Source organism: Camellia sinensis, chromosome 5 (assembly GCF_055761805.1).
Source record: "Camellia sinensis isolate YWXY chromosome 5, ASM5576180v1, whole genome shotgun sequence".
Taxonomy (NCBI): domain Eukaryota; kingdom Viridiplantae; phylum Streptophyta; class Magnoliopsida; order Ericales; family Theaceae; genus Camellia; species Camellia sinensis.
In genome coordinates this window covers 202430902-202455424 of record NC_138965.1, presented here as the reverse complement: position 1 = coordinate 202455424, position 24523 = coordinate 202430902, and the positions used below count along the sequence as shown (strand labels likewise).

At 33.9% G+C, this 24523-nt stretch overlaps 2 protein-coding genes and 1 long non-coding RNA gene across 6 annotated transcripts in view; 2 read left to right on the top strand and 1 right to left on the bottom strand.

The window, feature by feature from the left end:
- The first annotated feature begins 3784 nt into the window (after positions 1-3784).
- LOC114323241 (transcription factor bHLH49) lies at positions 3785-8921 on the top strand. Its single transcript, XM_028270787.2, has 9 exons — positions 3785-4102; positions 4696-5731; positions 5954-6145; positions 6231-6296; positions 6739-6807; positions 7262-7333; positions 7433-7633; positions 8354-8444; positions 8528-8921. The coding sequence occupies exons 2-9, from the start codon at positions 4835-4837 to the stop codon at positions 8563-8565; spliced, it is 1626 nt and encodes a 541-aa protein (XP_028126588.2). The 5' UTR covers positions 3785-4102; positions 4696-4834; the 3' UTR covers positions 8566-8921.
- A 10060-nt stretch (positions 8922-18981) lies between these two features.
- On the bottom strand, positions 18982-23196 carry LOC114323249 (uncharacterized). Its single transcript, XM_028270794.2, has 5 exons — positions 22646-23196; positions 21524-22146; positions 20165-20273; positions 19747-20067; positions 18982-19171 (listed from the first exon to the last, which is right to left on the bottom strand). The coding sequence occupies exons 1-4, from the start codon at positions 22955-22957 to the stop codon at positions 19747-19749; spliced, it is 1365 nt and encodes a 454-aa protein (XP_028126595.2). The 5' UTR covers positions 22958-23196; the 3' UTR covers positions 18982-19171.
- LOC145791149 (uncharacterized) overlaps positions 21673-24523 on the top strand; it is a 38897-nt gene continuing 36046 nt past the window's right edge. For all 4 annotated transcript variants that reach the window (XR_014330861.1, XR_014330860.1, XR_014330862.1 and 1 more), the window contains exons 1-2: positions 21673-21809; positions 21915-22122. This is a non-coding gene — a long non-coding RNA (uncharacterized LOC145791149). The remainder of the gene's footprint in view (positions 21810-21914; positions 22123-24523) is intronic.

Sequence of the window (24523 nt, the reverse complement as noted above, 5' to 3'; positions counted from 1 at the left end):
CCCTTGAGGAGTTGGCTAAGGCCTATTTTGAGAGGTGGGTTAAAAGTCACTTTTTAACTTTTAATCCACTTCTTCTCCCACCAAAAAAAAAAAAAAAAACCAAAAAATTAAAAAAAAAACTAAAAGTCAGCTTTTGACCATCTTCTCAAAACATCCCTAAGTGATCTTTTTTGTCAGTAAGTTGGTTGTGTGATCAAAAGTTTAAGATTTGTGAAAAGAGCTGGGTTAAGAATATATAAAGTTTTAAATACAAATATATATAACTGTGAGATGAAAAATATTTGTGTCTGTAATTATGAATGAATATATGTCACATCTGTGTATTTTATATTTAGAACTTTTTGGGTGTATTTGGTTTGTGTTTTGAGAAAATTTTTTTAAAAAAAATTTGAGGAGATAGTTGAATTTTTTTTGTTTGTTTGTTTGGTTATATATTTTGAAAATAGTTTCGGAGTTTGGAAGTTTGGAATGATTTGAGATTTTGTTGTAATTGAGTAGATGCGTGTAAAAGAAAAAATAATTGAGAAACAAAAATGAGAGAGAAAAAGTGATTGAGAGAGTGATTTTAAATTTTTTTTTCAAAAATCTGAACCAAACAAAATTTTTTAATTTTTTTTCGAAAATTATATCTTGAGATACAAACCAAACAAGCCCTATGTTTTTGGACTTTTCTTTTTCTGAAAGTGAGTTATAACCACTAACCAATGTGAATCACCATCTCTATTCAAATAGAAGTTTTTAAACGATCTTATAAATAAATGTTCTTAACATTTAAAGTATAAAAAAATATAATATTTAAAAGATATGATTTTAATAATTTCCTGTTGATTTTAAAATTTGTTTACATTTTTATTTATTTTTAAAATATTTTTTTAATGTAAATTCTAATATTAAATAATGTGCCTGACTTGTTAGGATTTAAGATTTGTAACTTTTAATATTTGTACAATAGTCACCTAATCACCTTGAAATAAGAAATGTTGTTAATGTGATTCATCTTCTTTCATATAGGAGAGTAATCTCTTGCTTAACCAAGTATTAAAAGCTTGTTTGTCTTGTTCTAACCAGGAACTAGATTAAGATGGCTAAGAATATTTATTTGGTAGTTATATAATCGGAGTGTTTGGGAAGATGGCTTTTTAGTTTTTTTAGTTAAGATAGTACTAAGGCCTCGTTTGGGAACAGGCTAATTTAGTAATTTTTTGGCTAATTGGCTAAAAAGGTAGGTAAAAAAAACTTGTATGTTTGGGATGCCTTTTTGACTAATCACGAAAAGCTGTGCAAAAAGTAGAGAGAAGCCGTAATTGTTGACTTTTTGGTATGACTAATTGACTAATTGGCTAATTTAGTAACTTTTTGACTTTTTGGCTAAAACAGAGCCTTCCCAAACGAGGCCTAAAAGATAAAATAAGTTAAAATAGTTAATAAGACAAGATGTCACATCAAATCCATAATCATTTTATTTTTTCTCTCATAAACATCACATCTAACTACAAAAAAAATCAAACTATCTTTCCAAACATAAAAATTTTAGCCTTCTAAAATAGCTAAAAATTAAAATAGTCTACTAAGCCTCCGTTTGGCAAGTTGGGTTAGGTGTTTTTTTGGCTATTTTAGCCACAAAAGACAAAATAGGTTATTTTAGTCACAAAAAATAAAATATCACATCTAACTCATAATCATTACACTCTTCTCTCACAAAAAAAGTCAAAAAACCAAAAAGCCCTTCCCAAACCAAGCTTTTTCGCCCAGGCCAAAATAGCTAAAAAAACCAAAAAGCCAACCCACTTCCCAAACTAACCCTAAAATAATAACTTACCAAACACCCACACTGTTAATTTTTACATTTTGACAAAAAATTATTTGTTTCAATCTTATAAAATAGAATGAAATTTCCACTCTATGTATTAATTGGAAATGATCAAGATCTATGATAACCTAACTACCTTTAAATAATAAAATATCACTGTTTTTCCTAGGGGCAGAGCTAAAATTATTGAATTGGAGAGTACACTAATAAAATAAAAAAATTGAAAGGACCACAATGAAGAAAATAAATTTGGAAGGGCAAATAACTGAATATTCATGAAATTTTAAAGAAATCTGTATATATGAAACCATTACTCTGTTACAAATCTAAATCTATTTATTATATTTTTTAAAAATTAACAAAATTCTTTCCAAACATCAAAACAAACAACTTGGATACGGAACTCAAGTTATCACATAAAGATAAATAGACAAGACAATTATACATCTCAGAATTTACTGAGAAAGCTAAATGTAGTGTGAAAATTGGGTGTTGACCCAACAAACCCTTAATAAAGATTATAAGCTCTGCTCCCAAGGATTATTATGTAATGTTTGATAAAAATAATCTCAAATGAGGGCTGGCTGGCAATGGAGTTGCTCCCTCAAGTTGTTATTATTGTTAATAAAAATAAATTGACAAAGGCTAATAAAGCTATTGCTGGGAATACTTACAAACGTTTTTTTTTTATAATGTTTTTGTTTTCAATGAAATCTTTTTAGATTTGTGTTAAAAAAATTATTGTCAGGTTCATTTGTGAAGGAGGATTTTTTTTTCTTCAAATCTATCTAAGTTAGTAGAATATGTAAAATATTCTGAATTTTTTTAAAAGAAAAGTTGAAGTAAAAGCCAAAAAAAAAAAAAAATAATAATTATCAAACTCCACCTAAAGAAATTAATATCTTGATTAGGATTAATAGTGTCTTGAGAATAGGTGAAAAATATTTTAATTTTTTTTAGGGCAAATTACAAACACTCCCTCGAGGTATGGTGAAAATACAGATTCCCCTGAGATTTGAGAAATTACATCTTGCTCCCTGAGGTTTATATTTTCATAACAAATTGCCCCCTGAAGTTTTTATTTTCATACATATTCTCTCCTAATTTGTTATGCAAATTTGACCTTCAGGGGACAATTTATAATTTCTTAAATCTCATGGAGGAATTTATATTTTCACCCAACCTTGAAAGGAGTGTTTGTAATTTGCACTTTTTTTTAAATTCAACAAAAAAATTAATTTCAATGAAAACTACATGTTTTTTTAAACCTTTTTCATTGATTGTTGGGCCTTAAAATACTTGTTAATAAGACTTAAATAAAATATAAAGATTAAAATAGTTAGGAAAACAAAGGTAAGAAGAAAAGTAAATGAGCATAAATTAAATAATAGTAACATGAAGTGGTAAAGCGAAGCTAAGGTAGGTTTTATACAAATAAAATAAAAAATTTAAATGTAATAATATATTTGACAGTAGCAGTGGCGGTGGTTAAACATCAGGAGCCCTATGTTTTTAAGGGTCGGTTTGGCAAGTTAGTTTCGGGTTATTTTAGTCATAAAAGATAAAATAAATTATTTTAGTCATAACAAACAAAACATCACATTCAATCCATAATTATTACACTCTCCTCTCACAAAAAAAGTCAAAAAAACTAAAAAGTCAAAAAATTCTTCTCAAACCAAGCTTTTTAGCTCAGGCTAAAATAGCCAAAAAAAAGCCAAAAAGTCAACCCACTTTCCAAACAGAGGCTAAGCATTGTTTGAGATGTGGATTATTTTTTAATTTAGAATTAAAAAATTTTGTTTGCAATAATTTTTTTGAATTTTTAAATTTTTATGGAAAAAAATAAAATAATTATTATTTAAATATGATATTTTATTTTATTTTGACTAAAATAGTAAAAAAAAAAAAAAATTACGCCAAACGATGCCTAAGTAGGCGTGGGTATAAATGCAGGACCTTTACTCTTAACTCTTTTCTTTCTCTCTCTTAGTTCCCTTAATTTTACTTTTGATTTTCTCTCTCTCTCTCTCTCTCTCTCTCTCTTCCCTGTTAGTTTCTCTGTTTGTACTGTCCTCCAGAAGCTCTTTCTGATCTGTTTCTCTCTCCATCTCTATTTCAAGATTGTTTCTCTTGGTGGCATCAAACATTGACAGTACACACCAGTTGGGCTGAGCTAAAAACAGTAGGGTTTGAACAAAGTCCTTCCCAAGTTCAATAAAAGTTCTCATCAGTGCAAAAGCATCAAAATGGTGGATGGAGTACCAAAAGTAGTACAGAATCTAAAAATGGGTATCTTTCTCTTCCCACTTTTAGTCTGCTCTCTCTCTCTCTCTTTGATTCAGAGCTGAGGGGTCTGTTACTCTGACTAGGGTTTTCTTTGAATGTGCATTTATGATGCTGAAATCAATGCTTTTTCTTTGATTAATTGCTTCTGGACACTTTATGAGCCCTTTACCGAACTGGGTTTTTTTTTTTTATTTATTTATTTGAGGGGTCATTGGGGGATTCTCTTATGTAATTTTGGGAGGACGACTACAAATTCAGTGATAACTTTGGAAATAGCAGTGTATAATTGTGTGATCTTTGGACATATTTTGGTACTTGGTTTTGTTTTTGTTTTTGTTTTTGTGTTAATGCTTCAGATTTCCCCTCTTTTGCTCATGAATTGATGTGGGTCACACAAAGTACTTCTTAGCTGTTTTCTTTGTGTCTAGCTTAGACAACTTGCATAGTTTCTTTCTTTGTTTATGGGTTTATTTACGTTCTTAAGAAGGGCAAAAAAAACTGTCACACTTGCCACTGTCTTTTAAGAGTTCTAATTATTTTTGATGGGTTGATATAGTTATTCATGATGTCTTCCACTCTTTTATTTATTTTTTTAGGTCTTTAATCTTTGTTGAGGCTATTGAACAATTGGGCTTTTGGTGTCACCATTTTTTGTGAGACAACTTTAAGAGGGCAATTAGGCTTTTGGGGGTCTCCATTCTTGGTTGGCTACTTTTACGATTCTGTTGAGGAGAAATGGATATGGGTGGCACTGATCATTTTCAACAGGAAAAAAGGAATGAAGATCTTAGGAACTACCATTCTACCAATTTGTCCTCGGACTGGCCAATTGGCGGATCCAATCTCACAAATTCATCGATGGGATCAATTCCTACAACCAATCCCATGGCAGTTTGTAAAGGAGATGTAATGGAGTCTCCTTCTTGTTCCTCTGGCCCCTCATTCTGCCCAACAACAGTTTGGGACCACCCCACCAATACCCAAAACTTGGGTTTCAGTGACATTAATTTGCAGAGCAGTGCTGGCGCTTCAAACACACTGGGATTTAGAAAAGGCCCTCTGAGTATTGAGAGAACACTTGATATGGGTTGGGCTCCACAAAATTCAACGGTGAAAGGGGGTATGTTTTTACCAACTGGTCCTGGAATGATTCCTCAGAGCTTGTCTCAGTTTCCATCTGATTCTGGTTTCATTGAGCGAGCGGCGAGGTTCTCGTGCTTTGGTGGGGGGAATTTTGGTGATATGATGAACCCTTTTAGTATTCCTGAATCTATGAATCCTTATGCTAGGGGTGCATCATCGGTGATGCAACGAATGCAAGAGGTACTGGTGGGAAATGGGTTGAAATCTGTATCTAGTGGGCAATCCCAGAAAAATGAGGTGAACATGGTTGAAGCTTCCAAAGATGTTTCTATGTCGGTTGAATTGGGGGCTACTGAAGGGAGCCCACTCAAGAATGAGAGGAAGAGCGAGAGCATTTTGCGGTCTCATGATGAAGCAAAACTAGGTGTTGGTGTGTCCGGTAACGATTCTGATGAAGCCGAATTCAGTGGTGGTGGTGGTGGTGGTGGTGAAGAGGAGCCTTCTTCTTCCAAAGCAGTCGGTTTGAAGAAAAGGAAGAGAAGTAGTCAGGTATAGCCCCATTTACAGTTGTTTTTCATTGAACAATGCTAGGAACACATTAATGGACAAGATTTTGCAAGATTTGTTGGTGAGACCTACTTTTAAAGAATCCTATCCATCCATTCTGCGTTTGATTTCTATGTAACTAGAATTACTGTTTTTTATTTGAGCAGTAACTAGTGATTCAAATCTTTTTTTCTTATTGATTATTTTTGTTCTTATGTGGTGTAGGATAATGAAACTACAAAGGATAACACTGAAATTCAGCGAAAGGGAGATCAAACCCCAACTTCAACAACCAACAAGCCTAGTGGAAAACATGGTAAACAGGGGTCTCAAGCTTCGGATTCACCAAAGGAAGAGTACATACATGTTAGAGCGCGAAGAGGCCAGGCAACTAACAGCCACAGTCTTGCAGAAAGAGTAAGACTCTTATGAAGGTTCTGCTTTCAGCCAGAGCAAACAATTTATCTTAGTCTTTGTTTGAATTGATTGATTTGGATGACAGGTTAGAAGGGAAAAGATCAGTGAAAGGATGAAGCTTCTTCAGGACATTGTTCCTGGTTGCAGCAAGGTTGGTTTATTGGAATTAAACAGCTTAGTGTGTACCCATGTATCATGGTTTTGGGTATTGGTGTCGGGTTGCATTTGTGTTCATCTAATTCTCATGCCCAAGGACACTAGGGCGCAACTAAATTTTCATCTCTCTTAAATATATCTTTCATTTATTTAGGTTAGAATGGAATTTACAAACTAGTGTAGAGCTTTTTTTATGCATACGATGAGAGTCTTATGCATAGTTTCATAATAAATTGTGATATGTTTGTAGGATGGATGTCTAAGACATGTTTGACACATGTATCATTCCCTAACCCAAATGTCAAGTATCTAACATGGGTACTTCGCAATTCACAAATCTAGGAGTATCCATGTAGCATAGGTGGAACTCTCAGTAGAGTATAGTATTATTATTAGTTATTACAGCTTATTTCATGAAAATTGGTTGTTTTTTTCAGGTCACGGGAAAGGCAGTTATGCTTGATGAAATCATTAACTATGTGCAGTCACTACAACGACAGGTTGAGGTATGATCATTGAATCTTCTTATTTTTCATTTTTCACCCTAGTTATTCTTAATTTTTATGTGTTGTTATTGCCTTTGAATTGCCTTGGCTGTTTGTGCAACACAGACACTTCAGTTTTGTAAATCGTCTTTCCTTTGAACTACTTCACTTTATGCTACTCTTGTATGTAACTTTTGACACGGATCATTTGAATAGAACAGCAAAATAGCTTCTACTATCTTCTCCAAAGAGGCTTTTTTCTTTTTCTTTTTCTTTTAATGTAGGAGATAAATCATAACCACTCTTTCAGAATTCGCTACCTCAAGCTTTTTGGGCACTCATTATAATTTATATGTTAGTTTATTGTACAGCTTCAAAAAAAAAAAATTAAATTCTCATATTTGCTACTCATGTTTCTGAAATTTCATGTGCTTCTAATGAGCTGATGGCTGATGTGTGCAACTCTTCTTTTCAGTTTCTGTCTATGAAGCTTGCAACAGTTAATCCACGCCTGGACTTTAATGTTGAAGGGCTCCTTGCAAAAGATGTAATTGATTCTGCACTGAGACACTCCACATAGTACAATGCAAATTGATTTGCCTTTTTCTGTTTTGACCTCTGGAAATTTCATTCTTCTTCATTGCAGATTCTTCAGTCACGAGCTGGTCCTTCATGTACGCTAGGTTATTCACCCGATATGACTATGCCCTTTCCTTCTCTGCTTCCATCCCAACCAGGATTGACCCAGACAGGCCTTCCTGGCATGTCAAACTCTTTGGACGCACTTCAGAGATCACTTAATTCCCAATTAGCAGCCATGAGTGGAGGATACAAGGAGCCTACTCAGGTAGATTTGCAAAACCTCAATTGTTTTAAAACTCAAAACATTCCCCGTGCTTTTGTTTGATGTAACATGAAGGTTCAAGCCTGATTTTTCCTACTTATTTCTTATTTATTTGTTTCTTTGCGAGGGCAGTGTTGGTCTCCCTACCATTGTTATTTCAAAACTCGAACCGAGAATCATAAGATTCACTTTATTTAATATAATATATAATTTATGCATGTATGAAATGAAAAAATATTAATATAAATTGATTATATATTTGTATATACATATAAAACCATGTATATCAATATAACTAATTGATTTCTTTTTATATCTTGATAGAGAAGCTAGAACGGTGTTGTTTCATGCATTATGTAAGTAAAAGTAAAAATAAAATTGAATCGCAATGAACCATAGTGGGTTGCAAATTGAATCATAAGATTCAACAGCACGATTCAAATCGTTTTGGTTGAAATTCGTATCGAATCATGAATCGTATGATTCTAACAAGCATGCTCCCAACTTCTAATACATGAGAGATCTCTGAAAAACCCTCCTAAAAATTCTGCATCCAAGGAGAAATAGAATATTTAGGCCCTCTTCCCTCCCTTCTAGAATCGTTCATTGTTGGCTGAGTTTCAAATGAGCTTATGATGAAACTTCATCATTTCAATGTACTAACTGCGATTTATCTTTTTGATATGACAATTACCCTCCCTTTTTTTATGTATCTGTCTACAGGTACCCAACATGTGGGGTGAGGATGAGCTTCACAATGTTGTCCAGATGGGCTTTAACTCCAGTGCTCCACTCGACAGCCAAGATTTAACTGGTATGTCGACTCCTTAATTTCCCACACTAGCCTCTACACAGTCCAAGAAGAGTCAGAGGTAACGACTCTGTTCCAATTTGCAGGGTCTACGCCACCAGAGCATATGAAAGTCGAACTTTGAATTTGTGTCTTTCAGTGCCAGTCTCCATTGTTTCTCCATTTGAGCTTTAATATAAATGCTACCAAAAAAGTTCTAATTCATTCTATCTCAAGAGAATTGTTTGATGGGCGAGGATTTGTGGGTTGAAGGTGTCGATTACTCAACAAAATCAATTGATATGTTGTAGAGGAAGCTGAAATATGGTGGTTGTGTTTCTAACTTACATGTATTTGTCTGGGATGGGGTTTCAAAGGAGATCGGAGTCGAAACCATAGAAGTGTACTTGCTCAATTTAGGAAGGGAGAAGTTTGAAGATGTATATGTTAATCATATATTGACCAATGAATATGAGGTTTTATTCATGTTTACTTCATAAATTTCTTCCTAGGAGTATTTATTATTATTTTTCGGGAAATATCTTTTTTAGGATTAGTTATGGGTTAAACCTTGCTGATTTTGTTTGATATTTCATAATTGAGAATTTTCTTGGATAAAAAGGCACAAAAAATGAAAAAAAAACATGAATACACAATGAATTAATTTCCTAAACCACTGAAGTCATCTTCCAATATTTACTGGACACGGGGTGGAGTGTGTCTACAAAGCAAAACAAGGGGTCTGTTAGATTTTGCTGACTTGCTCTTAATTATGACCAAGTTGAGGATGATATTAAAAAAAATGTAATTTATCTATAAATAACATTTTTGTAATTTTAAATTGATGGGTATTTTGGTTTGCAATGAATGGATAAATTAGACACATTAGTATAAAAACTCTGCCTTTGTTAATGCTATGGTATTCAAATTTAATTATCAATAATATTAGAATAATTGCATATATTTTTTATCACATTTTTGTTTATCATTTAATGTGATATATTCATAATTATTAATACAATTGGTTTCATATAATTTTTTTTTTTTTTTTTTTTTTTTTAAATATGTAACCACTGTGAACGTGTTTCAACGTGACAATTCATTAAGTTGTATTAGTTAGACAAAGTTTATGTTGGAAAATTGGTTTTTATAAGGCATATTTTAGGCCGACTTTGAGTCTAAAATTTAGTAGGCCCCTAAAATATTTTGGGGCGTGTCCGAAGAGGTGAAGTGTTCCTTGCCGCATGGCAAGTCACACGATGAAGACGGAACGTCAAAACCATTTATGAGTGAATGGGAAATTGACATCGTTTTCAGGTTTAACATTAATTTTTAGACAAAATTCATTTGAATTTTTTCAATAAAAATTATTGTGGGAATTTAATTTAAATCTAAATTCAAATTTTTGGATTCCTTAAATGGTTTCCTAAAGTTTGTCAAATAAGATTAATATTTATATTCCAAACAGGTTTTATTAAAATCTATTATACTATTAGATTTATTTGTTTAATCTAAATCTAATAGTTTAATATATTTATTTCAAACAGTGAAGGTTGTTGGTTTGATTAAACTATGCAAATAATTTAATAAAATTTATTCCAAACAGTGTAGTGTAGAACTTTGTCCTCTAACGGCTTTTTGTTTTTCAAACTGTTGGAAGGAAGTTCTATTCCATGTGCAACGGCTAAAACTGTTTGAATAAGTTGGCACTTGTTCATTTGAAATCTCTTATGTTCTTTCAATATTGGAACCTTTTCGGACAGTAATATTTGCCTATAAATATTACATTCCAGCAATGGTTTAGGCCCGGGGAAATTCAGTGTGTTTGTGGTCTTTTTGCTGTCCAAAAAAATACTGCATTTGTTTTTATTCTTCATATTAGTTTTAGTATAATATTCAGAGAGTTAGAACACAGGTTTGGTTCGCCGAACAAATTGTTTGGAGTACTACTACAATTTGTGAAGATCATTGTATCCTGGGAGATAGACGCCACTCAACCGTAAGTACCGTAGCGGGGCGAATCTGTCTTAAGGACAGAGTGTCACACACTCGACTTGGTCTTAATTAATTCGGTTCGATAAATAAATCCGGTATGTTATTTATTTATTTTGTTTGAATTTATTTCAATTTATTTATTTACACAGAAGATTGTTCCAACAATCTTAAGACAGATTCGAATTATTCTGTTTACAGAATTTTTCGTTTGTTTTCCTTTTTCCATTCTTCGTAAATAATTTCGGAAGAAAATTATTTTCTGTGAATTTACAAAATAATATTCTGGTTGGAAAAACAAATAGTGATTATATGCTATTTGACAGATAGTAGTAATATACTGTCTCTTTTCTTTGACAACAACTAGTAGTACGATACTGGTGTCATTAACAATTCAGAATATATTTTTGTGGAATTTTTTCAGAAATTAATTTTGAGTTTTAGAAATTATTTTCTGAGTTTTCATTAATTAAAATTCTGTTTCAGTATTTTAATTATTGAAGTGTTACTGAAATTAATTTTCTTGTGTGGAATTAATTTGGTTAAATAAAATTTTATTTTATTTCCAAATTAATTGAAAAATAAAAGTTATAGTTATTATTTCTTTTATTTTTATAGAATTTAATTTCTTGTGTGGAATTATTTTGGTTAAATAAAATTTTATTTTATTTCCAAATTAATTGAAAAATAAAAGTTATAATTTTTTATTTCTTTTATTTTTACAGAATTTACTTTCTGTGTGGAATTAATTTGTTTAAATAAAATTTTATTTTATTTTCAAATTAATTGGAAAATAAAAGTTACATTCTTGTTTCTTTTATTTTTACGGAATTTAATTCTGTGAATTTGGTTTAATTTTCTGTGTAGTGTAAATTCTAATTATAATTTTGTTTTATATATTAGAATTGATGGCTACTGAAACAAATGCCCAAACAAGTACTACTGTGGTGGCTGCAATGACGCCAACCCCCCCTCCTGTTGTAACAGTACCGGTAAATCACGGTGAAAAGCCAGAGAAGTTCTTAGGAACTGACTTTAAAAGATGGCAACAGAAAATGTTGTTCTATCTTACAACTCTGAACCTGGCTCGTTTCCTCCGTGAAGATGCTCCTATCCTGAAAGAGGATGAAACCGACCGGCAAGTGGTTGCTGCGGTTGATGCCTGGAAACATGCCGATTTCCTTTGCCGGAATTACGTCTTGAACGGACTTGACAACAGATTATACAACGTCTACAGTCCAATCAAGACTGCAAAGGAACTTTGGGAATCGTTGGAGAAAAAGTACAAAACGGAAGATGCCGGCTCAAAGAAATTTGTGGTTGGCAGATTCTTGGATTTTGTAATGGTTGATTCAAAAACTGTGATCAGCCAAGCTCAAGATTTCCAACTCATTCTGCATGACATTCACGCAGAAGGTATGTTTCTCAGTGAATCCTTTCAAGTTGCAGCCTTAATTGAAAAATTACCAAAAGGCTGGAAGGAATTCAAGAACTACCTCAAACATAAGCGCAAAGAAATTTCTATGGACGAGTTAATTGTGCGTTTGAGGATTGAGGAGGACAACCGCAATTCTGAAAAGCGGGCTGGTAAGCTTCCTATGGAGTCTAAGGCAAATGTGGTGGAACATGCTTCAAAAACCAAGAAACGAAAGTCTTCTGGAGAAAGTTCATCACAAGGCTCTAAAGGGGGAGGAAATAAAAAGTACAAGTTTAATGGCAAATGTTACATCTGTGACAAAGAGGGACATCGAGCCAAAGATTGCCGTAGCAAAGGCAAAAACAAAAGAAGAACAAGCAAGAAGCCTGCTCAAGCCCACATGACCGAAGTGGATAATATTTCCAATGGTGTCGATGACATCAATCTTTCTGCAGTTGTTTCCGAGGCAAATCTTGTCGGAAATCCTAAAGAATGGTGGGTGGACACTAGTGCTACTCGCCATATCTGTGCCGACAAAAAGATGTTCACATCTTATTCTACAGTGGATAATGGTGAACAACTTTTTATGGGCAACTCCTCAACTTCCAAAGTTGAAGGACAAGGAAAGATTGTACTCAAGATGACATCTGGAAAGGAACTCACTCTCAACAATGTGCTGCATGTACCGGACATTCGCAAGAATCTTGTTTCCGGATCTTTGTTGAGTAAGAATGGGTTTAGGCTAGTATTTGAGAGTGATAAATTTGTACTTACTAAGAATGGAATGTATGTAGGAAAAGGTTACATGTCTGATGGCCTTTTCAAGTTAAATGTAATGACCGTTGTACCCTCAGTTATTAATAAAACTACATATTCTTCTTACTTGCTTGAGTCTTCAAATTTATGGCATGGTAGACTAGGACATGTTAATTATGGATCTTTGCGTAGATTAATTAATATGGAATGTTTACCTAAATTTGACATTGATTCAAATCATAAATGTGAAATTTGTGTTGAGGCAAAATTATCTAAAACTCCTTTTCATTCAATTGAAAGAAGTACGGAACCACTTGAATTAATTCATAGTGACATTTGTGATTTTAAATCAATTCAAACCAGAGGTGGAAAAAAGTATGTAATCACTTTTATAGATGACTATACTAGATATAGTTATATTTATTTAATTCGAACCAAGGATGAAGCTTTGGAAACTTTCATTCAATATAAGAATGAAGTTGAAAATCAACTTGGTAAGAAAATCAAGAAACTTAGAAGTGATAGAGGTGGTGAATATGAATCACCTTTTGGTGAGTTTTGTAAAGAACATGGAATAATTCATCAAACCACTGCTACTTACTCACCTCAGCAAAATGGAATTGCTGAAAGGAAAAATAGGACTTTAAAAGAAATGATGAATGCCATGTTAATTAGTTCTGGATTACCTCAGAACTTGTGGGGGGAAGCAATACTTTCTGCTAATTATATTTTAAATAAAGTACCCCGAAAGAAAATAAATCAAACACCTTATGAATTGTGGCATGGAAGAGTACCATCCTACAAATACTTAAAAGTGTGGGGGTGTTTGGCTAAAGTGGCTATTCCTAGTCCTAAAAAGACTAAGATAGGTCCTAAGACCATTGATTGCATTTTCATTGGTTATGCCAAGAATAGTAGTGCATATCGGTTTTTGATTTATAAATCAGAACATTCCGAAATGCATATAAATACTATTATTGAATCCCGGAATGCATCTTTCTTTGAACATGTATTTCCAAAGAAGATTGGACAAGAGACTAGTACTCATAAAAGATCTTTTGATGCTATTACTAGTCAGGATCAAGAACATGATCAAGAACAAGAGTTAGATCAAAATGAAGAAGAGGAACCTAGGCGTAGTAAACGTGCTAGAACCTCAAAATCTTTTGGTCCAGATTTTCTAACATATTTGTTAGAAAATGAGCCTTTAAATTTTAAAGAGGCTATGTCCAGTCCTGAAGCTCCTTTATGGAAAGAAGCTGTCAACAGTGAAGTTGAATCCATCTTGCAAAATCACACTTGGGAATTAGTGAACTTGCCACCAGGTTGTAAACCTCTTGGGTACAAGTGGATTTTCAAAAGAAAATTGAAAGCGGATGGATCAATAGATAAATACAAGGCAAGACTTGTAGTCAAAGGTTTTAGACAGAAAGAAGGTCTAGATTACTTTGACACATACTCACCGGTTACTAGAATCACATCCATTAGAATGCTAATTGCCATTGCATCTCTATACAATCTAGAAATTCATCAAATGGATGTTAAAACCGCTTTCTTAAATGGTGAGTTAAATGAAGAAATTTACATGGAACAACCAGAAGGGTTTTCTGTTCCAGGGAAAGAAAAGAAAGTGTGTAAATTGGTTAAATCATTATATGGTTTAAAACAAGCGCCAAAGCAATGGCATGAGAAATTTGACAAGGCAATGATATCAAATGGATTTAAAATTAATGAGTGTGACAAATGTGTTTATATTAAAAACACAGATAAATGTTATGTCATTGTATGTCTTTATGTAGATGATATGCTCATCATTGGTAGTAATAATGACATGATTAAAACTACCAAGAAAATGTTGAATAAACATTTTGACATGAAGGACATGGGCATTGCTGATGTAATACTTGGTATGAAAATTACCAAAACATCAGAAGGATATGCTTTGTCACAATCTCATTACATTAAGAAAATACTTGACAAATTCAGCAAAGATGATGATCATCTTGCTAGAACTCCTGTAGATGTTAATTTGTACCTTTCTAAAAATGTATAGGAAAGTATTTCTCAATTAGAGTATGCCCAAATTATTGGAAGCTTAATGTACTTGATGAACTGCACCCGCCCAGATATAGCTTATGCAGTAAGTAAATTAAGTAGATACACGAGTAATCCGGGAGTAGAACACTGGAAAGCAATGATAAGGGTTCTAAGATATCTTCGATTTACTCGTAACATTGGGCTTCACTATACTAGATATCCAGCAGTACTTGAAGGATACTGTGATGCAAATTGGATATCGGATACTAGAGACTCGAAGTCCACCAGTGGGTATGTCTTTACTCTTGGTGGGGCGGCTGTATCTTGGAAATCTTCCAAACAGACTTGTATTGCTAGGTCTACTATGGAATCTGAATTCATAGCTTTAGACAAAGCAGGCGAAGAGGCAGAATGGCTTCGCCATTTCCTTGAAGATATTCCAATATGGCCAAAACCGGTGCCTGCTATATGCATACATTGTGATAGTCAATCAGCAATTGGTAGAGCACAGAGTCATATGTATAACGGTAAGTCACGACACATTCGTCGTCGACATAACACCGTACGACAACTACTCTCTAATGGAATTATTTCCATAGAATATGTTAAGTCTAAAGATAACATAGCGGATCCACTAACCAAAGGGTTAGCAAGAGAGTTAGTTGAAAATTCATCGAGGGGAATGGGACTTAAGCCTATTAAATAAGAGTTACCACAACGGCAACCCAACCTAGTTGACTGGAGATCCCAAGATCTAGGTTCAAAGGGACAACCGAGTTGTGATTGACTCAGAAGGATCACTGTGGAGTCCAACTCCTACCCATTTCTATGATGAAATAAGTGATGTCTGCAGCAATTTAGGTTAAGTAATACTTTTAATGATTCTTATATCTAGGTAAACCTAGTTGAGTATGGCAGGATACTTTTCATAAGAATCACCTATGTGAGTGTGAACTGGGCCGGTTCTATAAGATTTGTGAAGGGCTACAAGTCTTTAGAGCACTCATGAAAGACCAGGTTGTTCAGGGCCAAAATGAACACAATAGTGAGAACTAAACTGTGTCTGTTGATATATTGTGTGAGTTCTATTGTCTTGGTTTACACAAACGGCTGAACAGTTCAAGACATCATGTTCACTGGTTAGCTAGTAAATCCGATAGTGTCTCACAAGGGAAGGTTCAAAGCCAAAAGCTACCTATCCTTTGCAGAATATTTTCAATTTCTGTACTCTCTGTATTAGATCATGTTGTTGCATTTTCTCTCCGTCAAATTCCATTCATGTGGGGGATTGTTGGAAAATTGGTTTTTATAAGGCATATTTTAGGCCGACTTTGAGCCCAAAATTTAGTAGGCCCCTAAAATATTTTGGGGCGTGTCCGAAGAGGTGAAGTGTTCCTTGTCGCATGGCAAGTCACACGATGAAGACGGAACGTCAAAACCATTTATGAGTGAATGGGAAATTGACATCGTTTTCAGGTTTAACATTAATTTTTAGACAAAATTCATTTGAATTTTTTCAATAAAAATTATTGTGGGAATTTAATTTAAATCTAAATTCAAATTTTTGGATTCCTTAAATGGTTTCCTAAAGTTTGTCAAATAAGATTAATATTTATATTCCAAACAGGTTTTATTAAAATCTATTATACTATTAGATTTATTTGTTTAATCTAAATCTAATAGTTTAATATATTTATTTCAAACAGTGAAGGTTGTTGGTTTGATTAAACTATGCAAATAGTTTAATAAAATTTATTCCAAACAGTGTAGTGGACTTTGTCCTCTAACGGCTTTTTGTTTTTCAAACTGTTGGAAGGAAGTTCTATTCCATGTGCAACGGCTAAAACTGTTTGAATAAGTTGGCACCTGTTCATTTGAAATCTCTTATGTTCTTTCAATATTGGAACCTTTTCGGACAGTAATATTTGCCTATAAATATTACATTCCAGCAATGGTTTAGGCCCGGGGAAATTCAGTGTGTTTGTGGTCTTTTTGCTGTCCAAAAAAATACTGCATTTGTTTTTATTCTTCATATTAGTTTTAGTATAATATTCAGAGAGTTAGAACACAGGTTTGGTTCGCCGAACAAATTGTTTGGAGTACTACTACAATTTGTGAAGATCATTGTATCCTGGGAGATAGACGCCACTCAACCGTAAGTACCGTAGCGGGGCGAATCTGTCTTAAGGACAGAGTGTCACACACTCGACTTGGTCTTAATTAATTCGGTTCGATAAATAAATCCGGTATGTTATTTATTTATTTTGTTTGAATTTATTTCAATTTATTTATTTACACAAAAGATTGTTCCAATAGTTTATATGTCTCCAAGGTAAGAAGTTATGAGCTCGAGCCTTAAAAAGATGAATTAATAGTTAATTTTTTTATTTATCAGAGATAGAAGGATTGTATGTATTTGGAGATTAGTCGGGCTGAATCTCTATAAATCCTCTGGGAAAAAAAAAATGAAAAAGTTATGTCATTATTCATTTTTAATACCAAATGTATTGATGATGTTTTTTGAAAAACAAGCTGTACTAGCGTAATGGACAATATATCTATTTATTTTGTTTCGTAAATTTGATAGGGCTTTCCTTATGTCTACCCTCAAATTGGGGGTGTAAATTTGGTCCGACCTAGCTCGGCCCGACTTATGTCGGGTTTCACGAGCTCCTGCCAAAATTCAAGCTGGGTCGGGCAGGCCCACGAGTCAAAAAAATTAGGCCTAATCCTAGGCCCAGTGGTATTCGGACTTTGGGCCGGTCGGTCCGGTGGGCCTGGTTTTCGGGCTTGGGTGGGTTTGATCATTTTTTTAAATTTTTAAAAATTGTTTCAACTAAAAATTTATTATTTTTTACTAAAAAAGACACTAGGTTTGAGGCCCGGCTTCAAAATGATGGCCAGACCCTAGCCTAAGAACTCGGGCTGGGCCCCAGGCCCAAACGGGTCGGGTCCATCCTGGGCCGCCCACGAGCAAGTTAATATGCTTAACTTTCGCAGTAAGTTAACAGTTTTTTGATGCTACTAGTGATCGTTACTCAAACTCTATTTCAAAGCCCGTTACCAAGGGTAATTATTCAGTACTCTCGGAGTGTGGACACGTGGTGCTCCATAAGGTTTTGATTGGTGGAGAGGGATAGGGGCTACAATTTATGTTGGGAGTGGGGGTACAATATGAGACTAAGTAATTGGTGATTGGTTTGAAATATGACCACATGAAGTTTAAGGAGTATTGTATAATTTCCCCATTACCAGATATACGAGCAAAGAAGCATCATTGCCACTCAAAGCCATGACACATACTTTTCTCTAGAACAATCTCATCACCATAGGTAGTAAATTGGACAATTTAACTTATGCACGTCATGTGTTCGACCAAATTCCTCAACCAAACCTCTTCTCATAAAACACCATCCTCTCCCCATACTCGAAGTCTGGCTAGGTTTCCAAAATGAAAGAGAGCTTCAATCAAATGCTACGTCAAGATGGTTTCTTGGAATTTGGTTATTTGGGGTTATAAGTTGGTGTTGAAGGATGGACACATGAATTTGAATCGGATTACATTCTCGATAATGCTTGTGCTGTCATCAATGATTTGGGTAGGCAAATTCATGGTCAAAAAGTGAAATTTGGTTTTGGGTCCTATGTATTTTGTGGGATAAGTACTCCAATACCAGGTTAATTATTGATGTAATGCGAATTTTTTGTTGAATTACCCGTGAGAAGTCTCTGGTTATGTATGTAGTATGATGATTATGGATGTTTTGAGATGTGGGATGGTTGATGACTCGAAGAAAAAGTTTTGTGGTCTGCCTGAAAATGATTCAATTTTATGGACTCAAATGGACTGGAGAGAGAAGGCAGAATTGTAATGTTTAGGAAAATGAGATCAGAAGGTTTGCTGAGTGTTTAAATTTGATGATGAGGGCATTATGAGAAACCTTTGAATCAGTATGATGTGTCTCATTAAGTATTCCCACCCTTTTCGCTTGAGAAATCGGATTTATTTCCCATGGAAGCTGTAGTAGATGGCTAGTATCTTTGCAACAACACTTGCAACAAACATTACTATGAGATTAAAACTCGATTCTAGGTTTGATCTCGGGCAATATCTTATAGTAAAATTTAGTTGGTGTGTCGAAACAAGACTGGGATATAAAGGAAGCCTCTCTGGTAATTCTATCGATGAACTGGTCATCAGCTAATCTGAATGGAGGGCATGCATGCTTAAAAATGCTGAAATTAATCGATATGCCTTTGGTGGAGTACTTTGAGACAAGGTAAGAGTCTACTTTTTCACTAGATCAATGAATACATAAGTTTCCATGGAGACCAAAAATTAAAATGTGCTAGAATATATATGACAAACAAATATCTATTATTGTAAATACAAGAGAATTAAACAATCAGTTCTCTAAATATGCTAGATTACAATGAAGATAAGTTATTTGAAAATTCTAAGTCTGCAACATACTTGGAAGAATAAAAAGGTCCATACTTATTCATACTCTTGTGATGATTTTGTCCCGCTCGGACTTGGCTGTAGATTCTGCACAAGGAAGAAGAAAGGCCAACTTGAATTGAATCTTTACAGGAGAGAAGCTGCAGTTCCGGATTATTGAAAGTATGCACAGGACACACGGGACACATGGCACGGTGATTTCAAGAAAAGAAAAAGGACAAAGTCATGGCAGGGATACGACAAATAATATACTTTTGTTTGCTCTTTATATAAATATTACATCCATAAAAAATCAAAATTAATAAAACTAACTCTAATTTAATATAAAAACTAAATTTAAATTAGCCAAAGACGAGATTTGTGTTGCGTTGGGCTCTAGGGATTGTTAGAAGCTAGTCGCTTAACTCCACAATTATGATTGATTTGTGTTGCATTGTCAATGGTTTGATATGAGTTTTCAATCTTCTGTTTTCAAATATTATAATATGACTCGCGAAATTAGTTTTGAAAAATCAAAACAAGTCCTTGTTGTATCCCGGCCATGCCCCCTAAAAATAATTATTAATGGCTTGTCCCATATGTGTCCCTACCTTGTCTATGTCCCATATATGTCCAACATGACTACAACACCTATTTTGAAGTGTCAGTGATTTATAAATTACCTATAACTGAGTACAGATCTCAATGATTTCAGTAGAAGGTGCCCAGTCTCCAAAATTTCTCTCTATAAACTGGTATGCAATTCCACTCTTTCCTTTGCCAACTATAAACAGTCCTCCTTTTATTTCACCTTCGCCCTTGAAATTTTGCTCCACTCCCATTGCTCTTGCCCGTTTGTAATTTGCAATAGCTCGAGGGTTGAACAGAAATCCTGATATGAACTTGTCCTTGAGCAGCTTCCCGCCACCAAGAGCTTTGAAAAATTCCATGCCTTTGTCGTAGAGTACAACACCACCCCAATATCGAGGCCAGAAGTCATTAACCTGGAACCATCAAAGCCAGAAGGGCTTCATACTTGTTTTTCATAAACAATCCTAAATTGATTGAAAGGAGAATAAATTAAAAGAGTTAGTGAGATACCTCAGCCTCTATGTGTTCGTGAATAACTGCATATAATTGAACCCCAAGTGCATCAAATATCGGTTTTTTTACATAAAGTTGGTGGGCCTCAGCTCTGCACATGATGCACCTGTTTTCGATACGCATGTAAAGAACACAATTATAATGATATTGATTCACATTTCTTATGGAAAAAAAAAAAGAAAAAAAAAAGAAAAGAGCAAAAATACAAACAAACAAACAAATAAACAAACAAACTATAATGTCAGATGTTAGTGTCTCTTTAAGAGTACCATTTCTTCCAAATGCCAGCAGAGCATTTTTTCATTGTCATAACATTACGTTTGAATTAATGAATTTGAAATAGAATGATTTGGCACTACCCATTCAAGGAGAATAACTAAAATTTAGATTTGATAGTATAGATATGGATTTCAAGATTGAATTTGAGAGATTTGTCATGATGGATTTGAAATAACAACGTAAAAGTAGCTATTTGAAATTATTGATTCTAGTTCTACAAGGATCATAATAAAATACTGTCTATCTCTAATTTATATTCCTCTTTAGTTTCTTAATCCACCTATTGAAACTTAATCTCGTATATTTTTAGAAAACTCAACCTCAAATCCTTCATATACTTCATTTGGAATCCATCCATCCAAACAGAGAAACATAGCCCAAATAAAAGGTGTCCTATGTAAGTTTCCATGTACTCTAATATTCGGATTTTTTTTTTCAATGTCTAGGCATTAAGGGCATGTTTGATTCAAAAGACTAATAGTGAAGTATTAATAATCCTATTAAATTAGTGTAGGATTCACTATCCAATTGGATTAATATCCATTGGATTAATAATCCCACCCCTACCCCATTACTAATAATCCTACAAATTTGTTGGATTAATTATCCATTGGATTAATAATCCTAAACCAAAATGTTAAAACAAACATGAGATAATTGGGCCCACGGATTAATAATCCTAATCCCATGCTCTAATCCACCCAATCAAACATGCCCTTAGGTCATGTTTGATTCAAAAGACTAATAGTGAAGTATTAATAATCCTATTAAATTAGTGTAGGATTCACTATCCAATTGGATTAATATCCATTGGATTAATAATCCCACCCCTACCCCATTACTAATAATCCTACAAATTTGTTGGATTAATTATCCATTGGATTAATAATCCTAAACCAAAATGTTAAAACAAACATGAGATAATTGGGCCCACGGATTAATAATCCTAATCCCATGCTCTAATCCACCCAATCAAACATGCCCTAAGAGTACTGTTATTGTGATTTTTGTTACTGCATGTGCTTCATTTTAGATTTTTCTAAAGATTGACATCTAGGAGGGAGGAGGGTAAGTTACCCTGGTCTCCTGATGCAGAGGAGTACAGCTGGTTTTTCACGCCATAGCTCCATAGCCTTCATTGGGGGAGTCTTTGTTTTCACCAAACGCTGTGTCCCAATCTTATACTCCGGAGTAAGTTTCTGAATCAAGATGTTTTCAATTGCAGAGTACGGAGCAACATTTTCAACTATTGGGGGAGCCTTTACACAGCCACATGCTCTGGACTCAGCTGGAGCAGCAGCCACAATACCTTTAAAGATATGCCCTTCTTTGATCTTCAAATCAGCCAGTGTCTGCTCAACTGGTACTTCACTTTTGTTACTATTTCTCCCAAACGATCTCATCATAATCTGCATTTTTCTCGTGTTGAGAGAACTAAGCTCACTCTTGTAAATGCTATTGTCTCTAGAAGGTGCAGGATTTTTTTGTCTTGGAGGGAGTGCCGGCAAAGGATCTGCTTCACATGGACTGGATCTGTCCATGAAACGAGCGATGTGGCCTCTCTTCATGCCAAACTGAGCTGAAAGATCCACGGCGCTTAAGCCAAGAAGCTCAGGAAGACATTTCCCAGAGATCTCTAGCTGGTCTCCATATTGCATCAGAGTCCGATCGTGCAGGTATGACCTTATTTCCATTGCATCCTAGAGTACAACCATGAAGAGCCTTCAGAGGTCATAGATTGTTTTGATGAATTTAATTTTTTCAGAAGTAGAGCAGAATCAATATATTAGATGTTGGTTAATAGTAATACACCAAAAAATTAGAGGGGCAGAGAAAAAAATAGGAGTCTAATTGATGATATGGCAAGCCCCTAGAAACTTGGTGACAAAGAAACATGAACATGATTGATCATTTTTAAAATCTTCTTTTTCTTGAGAAAGAAAGAACTAGAAAAATTTCCTGTGAGAAAGTATCAAGAAAATTGAATATGATTGATCATTCTTTGAAATCTTCTTTTTCTAAGGAAAAACTCTTTAGAAAAATTTCCTCTGAGAAAGTATAGAATAGTTTCATCAAAGAGATGATCATGAAAATATCAAAGTGATCATAAGATAAAAGAAATGGATTAAAGACGATTGCTAGACAACCAATACTGGGTCTGGAAAATTAAAGACATGGGTTTGATAGTAAACAAACAACCTTTTGTTGTCGAGTCATATTTATTGAATCCATATCCTCTGAATTCATAACCTTCAAGGTCGGTACATCATCCCAACCTTCTTCTAACAGCTTTGGAAGCAAATCTTTCAGAGCTCCATTCCCAACAAAATCCTCCATCGCAAAAGAAGCCATCCGATTGTGTTGTGAGCGAATCCTTTGTCGAAATGAGTTCAATCTTCTGATGAAATAAGCCCAACTACTCTTGATATAAATAAGACACCTTAAATGAATTAAAATATTGAAAGTTTGTGACAATGTCAATGTTGTAACAGCTTGGTTCAATCCTCTCATCAATTTGAATAAATTATTCCATTGCTTTTTGTTGGAAGGATTCAAGGGAGACCAATTAAAAAATCCCACGTTTTATCTGATGGGATGTTCTCTTCCAAAACTGTATCTTGTAGCTTCATTTGATGACAGATTTAAATTTTTTAGTTATGAATAGCTATTGAATTACTAGATGACGATGAATAAATCGTCGGTGAGGAAAATGCTGGCAGCATAGTTGGGCCAACTTTGGCATTTCCGTTTAATTTTCATGGCATTTAAAGTAGGACGAGCTCGACTTACTGAAAATTAGTCTAGCTTGAATTGAGCCGAGCAAGCTTAAATTGAGCTTAAAGAATCAAATTTAAGCTCGGCTCGCCAAATATTTCACAAACCCAAGCTCAATTCAAATCAACTCAACCATATAAACGAGTCAAACTTAAGCTTGAAAAGAAAATTAAAACCTAAATTAATATGCCTATTAAAAAGAATAAGTAGCAGAAGAAGTTTATGGAGAAAAAATATAAAAATGTGCTCATATGATTAATAACTTTCATAAATCAAATAAATTTGAACAAACACCAGGCATAAATAGAGAAATAAAATAAATAAATGAAATTATATTCATGTATAATTAAAAATATATATTAATATATAATTGTGTTCATAAGCCTATTAGAGTCGAGTTTAGCTTTACTTGAGCTTGGCTCGGATACTAAGCGAGTCTAAAAATTTGGTTCATTTAACAAACCATTCAAAACTCAAACAAGTTTAGCTAAATGAGAACATGAACATTTCGATTAATTTGCAATTCTAATTGAGAGGATTTGATTTATGTATCATAAAATCTTGTTTTCAAAAACAGAATGTACAGGGTTTGAGTAACATGAGACTTTCAAACATATTTTTATGGATTTGATTTGAGTAGCTTTAAACTAAACAAAATCAGAACTGTTCCCTTAATACTTAGAAATTCCTAAGAAAATAGGTCCTTTTCATTATCATGATAGAGGCTAAAAATAGAGCAAGTAGAAGATAGAGGCTAAAAATACAGGGGCCCACATACAGTAAGAGGGCAGAGAATAGGCCAGTCAGAAGATGCCAAAAAGAAAATAAAAAAATGTTTTGTGATAACAATATCTGAAATATCAATACTTCATCATGGATCCAAAGGGCAGGTATGGATTTGAAGTTCTATTAAATTATATCAAAACTATACTTGTTCTTGAGTGAAGGTTGTTGTCACGCCTTATTGTATGGCTCTTAAAACTGTTGGGATAATGTCTTAACAACATTGAAATAACTTTTTTGACCATGTTTGGTATGATTTTTAAAAATATTTGATGATTTTTTTTTGAAATAAATAGAAATTAGTTTGATTAAAAATAAATATTAAAAATATATATATTTTTATCACTGATGATGCCACGAAAGAGTTGTTGCAGCCAGCTTGCCAAGGCAACATGTTTACGTTAGAACTTAGAAGCTCCCAAACAGGTCAAAGTTCTATGTTGTTGCTGGGTCATAGTGAATTTAAATTCTATGTTGTTGCCAGGTCATAGTGAATTCCAATTACTTAAATTAAAAAAA

Bases quoted from the DNA above. Each gene is read 5' to 3' on its own strand.
- LOC114323241 (XM_028270787.2), top strand. From the start codon at position 4,835: ATGGATATGGGTGGCACTGATCATTTTCAACAGGAAAAAAGGAATGAA. The intron at 6,297-6,738 runs GTTGGTTTATTG...TGTTTTTTTCAG, and splicing joins TTGTTCCTGGTTGCAGCAAG to GTCACGGGAAAGGCAGTTAT. The intron at 8,445-8,527 runs GTATGTCGACTC...TCCAATTTGCAG, and splicing joins CGACAGCCAAGATTTAACTG to GGTCTACGCCACCAGAGCAT.
- LOC114323249 (XM_028270794.2), bottom strand. From the start codon at position 22,957: ATGAGAGGATTGAACCAAGCTGTTACAACATTGACATTGTCACAAACT. The intron at 20,274-21,523 runs GTAACTTACCCT...TATCGAAAACAG, and splicing joins CTCTGCATCAGGAGACCAGG to GTGCATCATGTGCAGAGCTG. The intron at 20,068-20,164 runs GTATCTCACTAA...TGATGGTTCCAG, and splicing joins ACGAACACATAGAGGCTGAG to GTTAATGACTTCTGGCCTCG.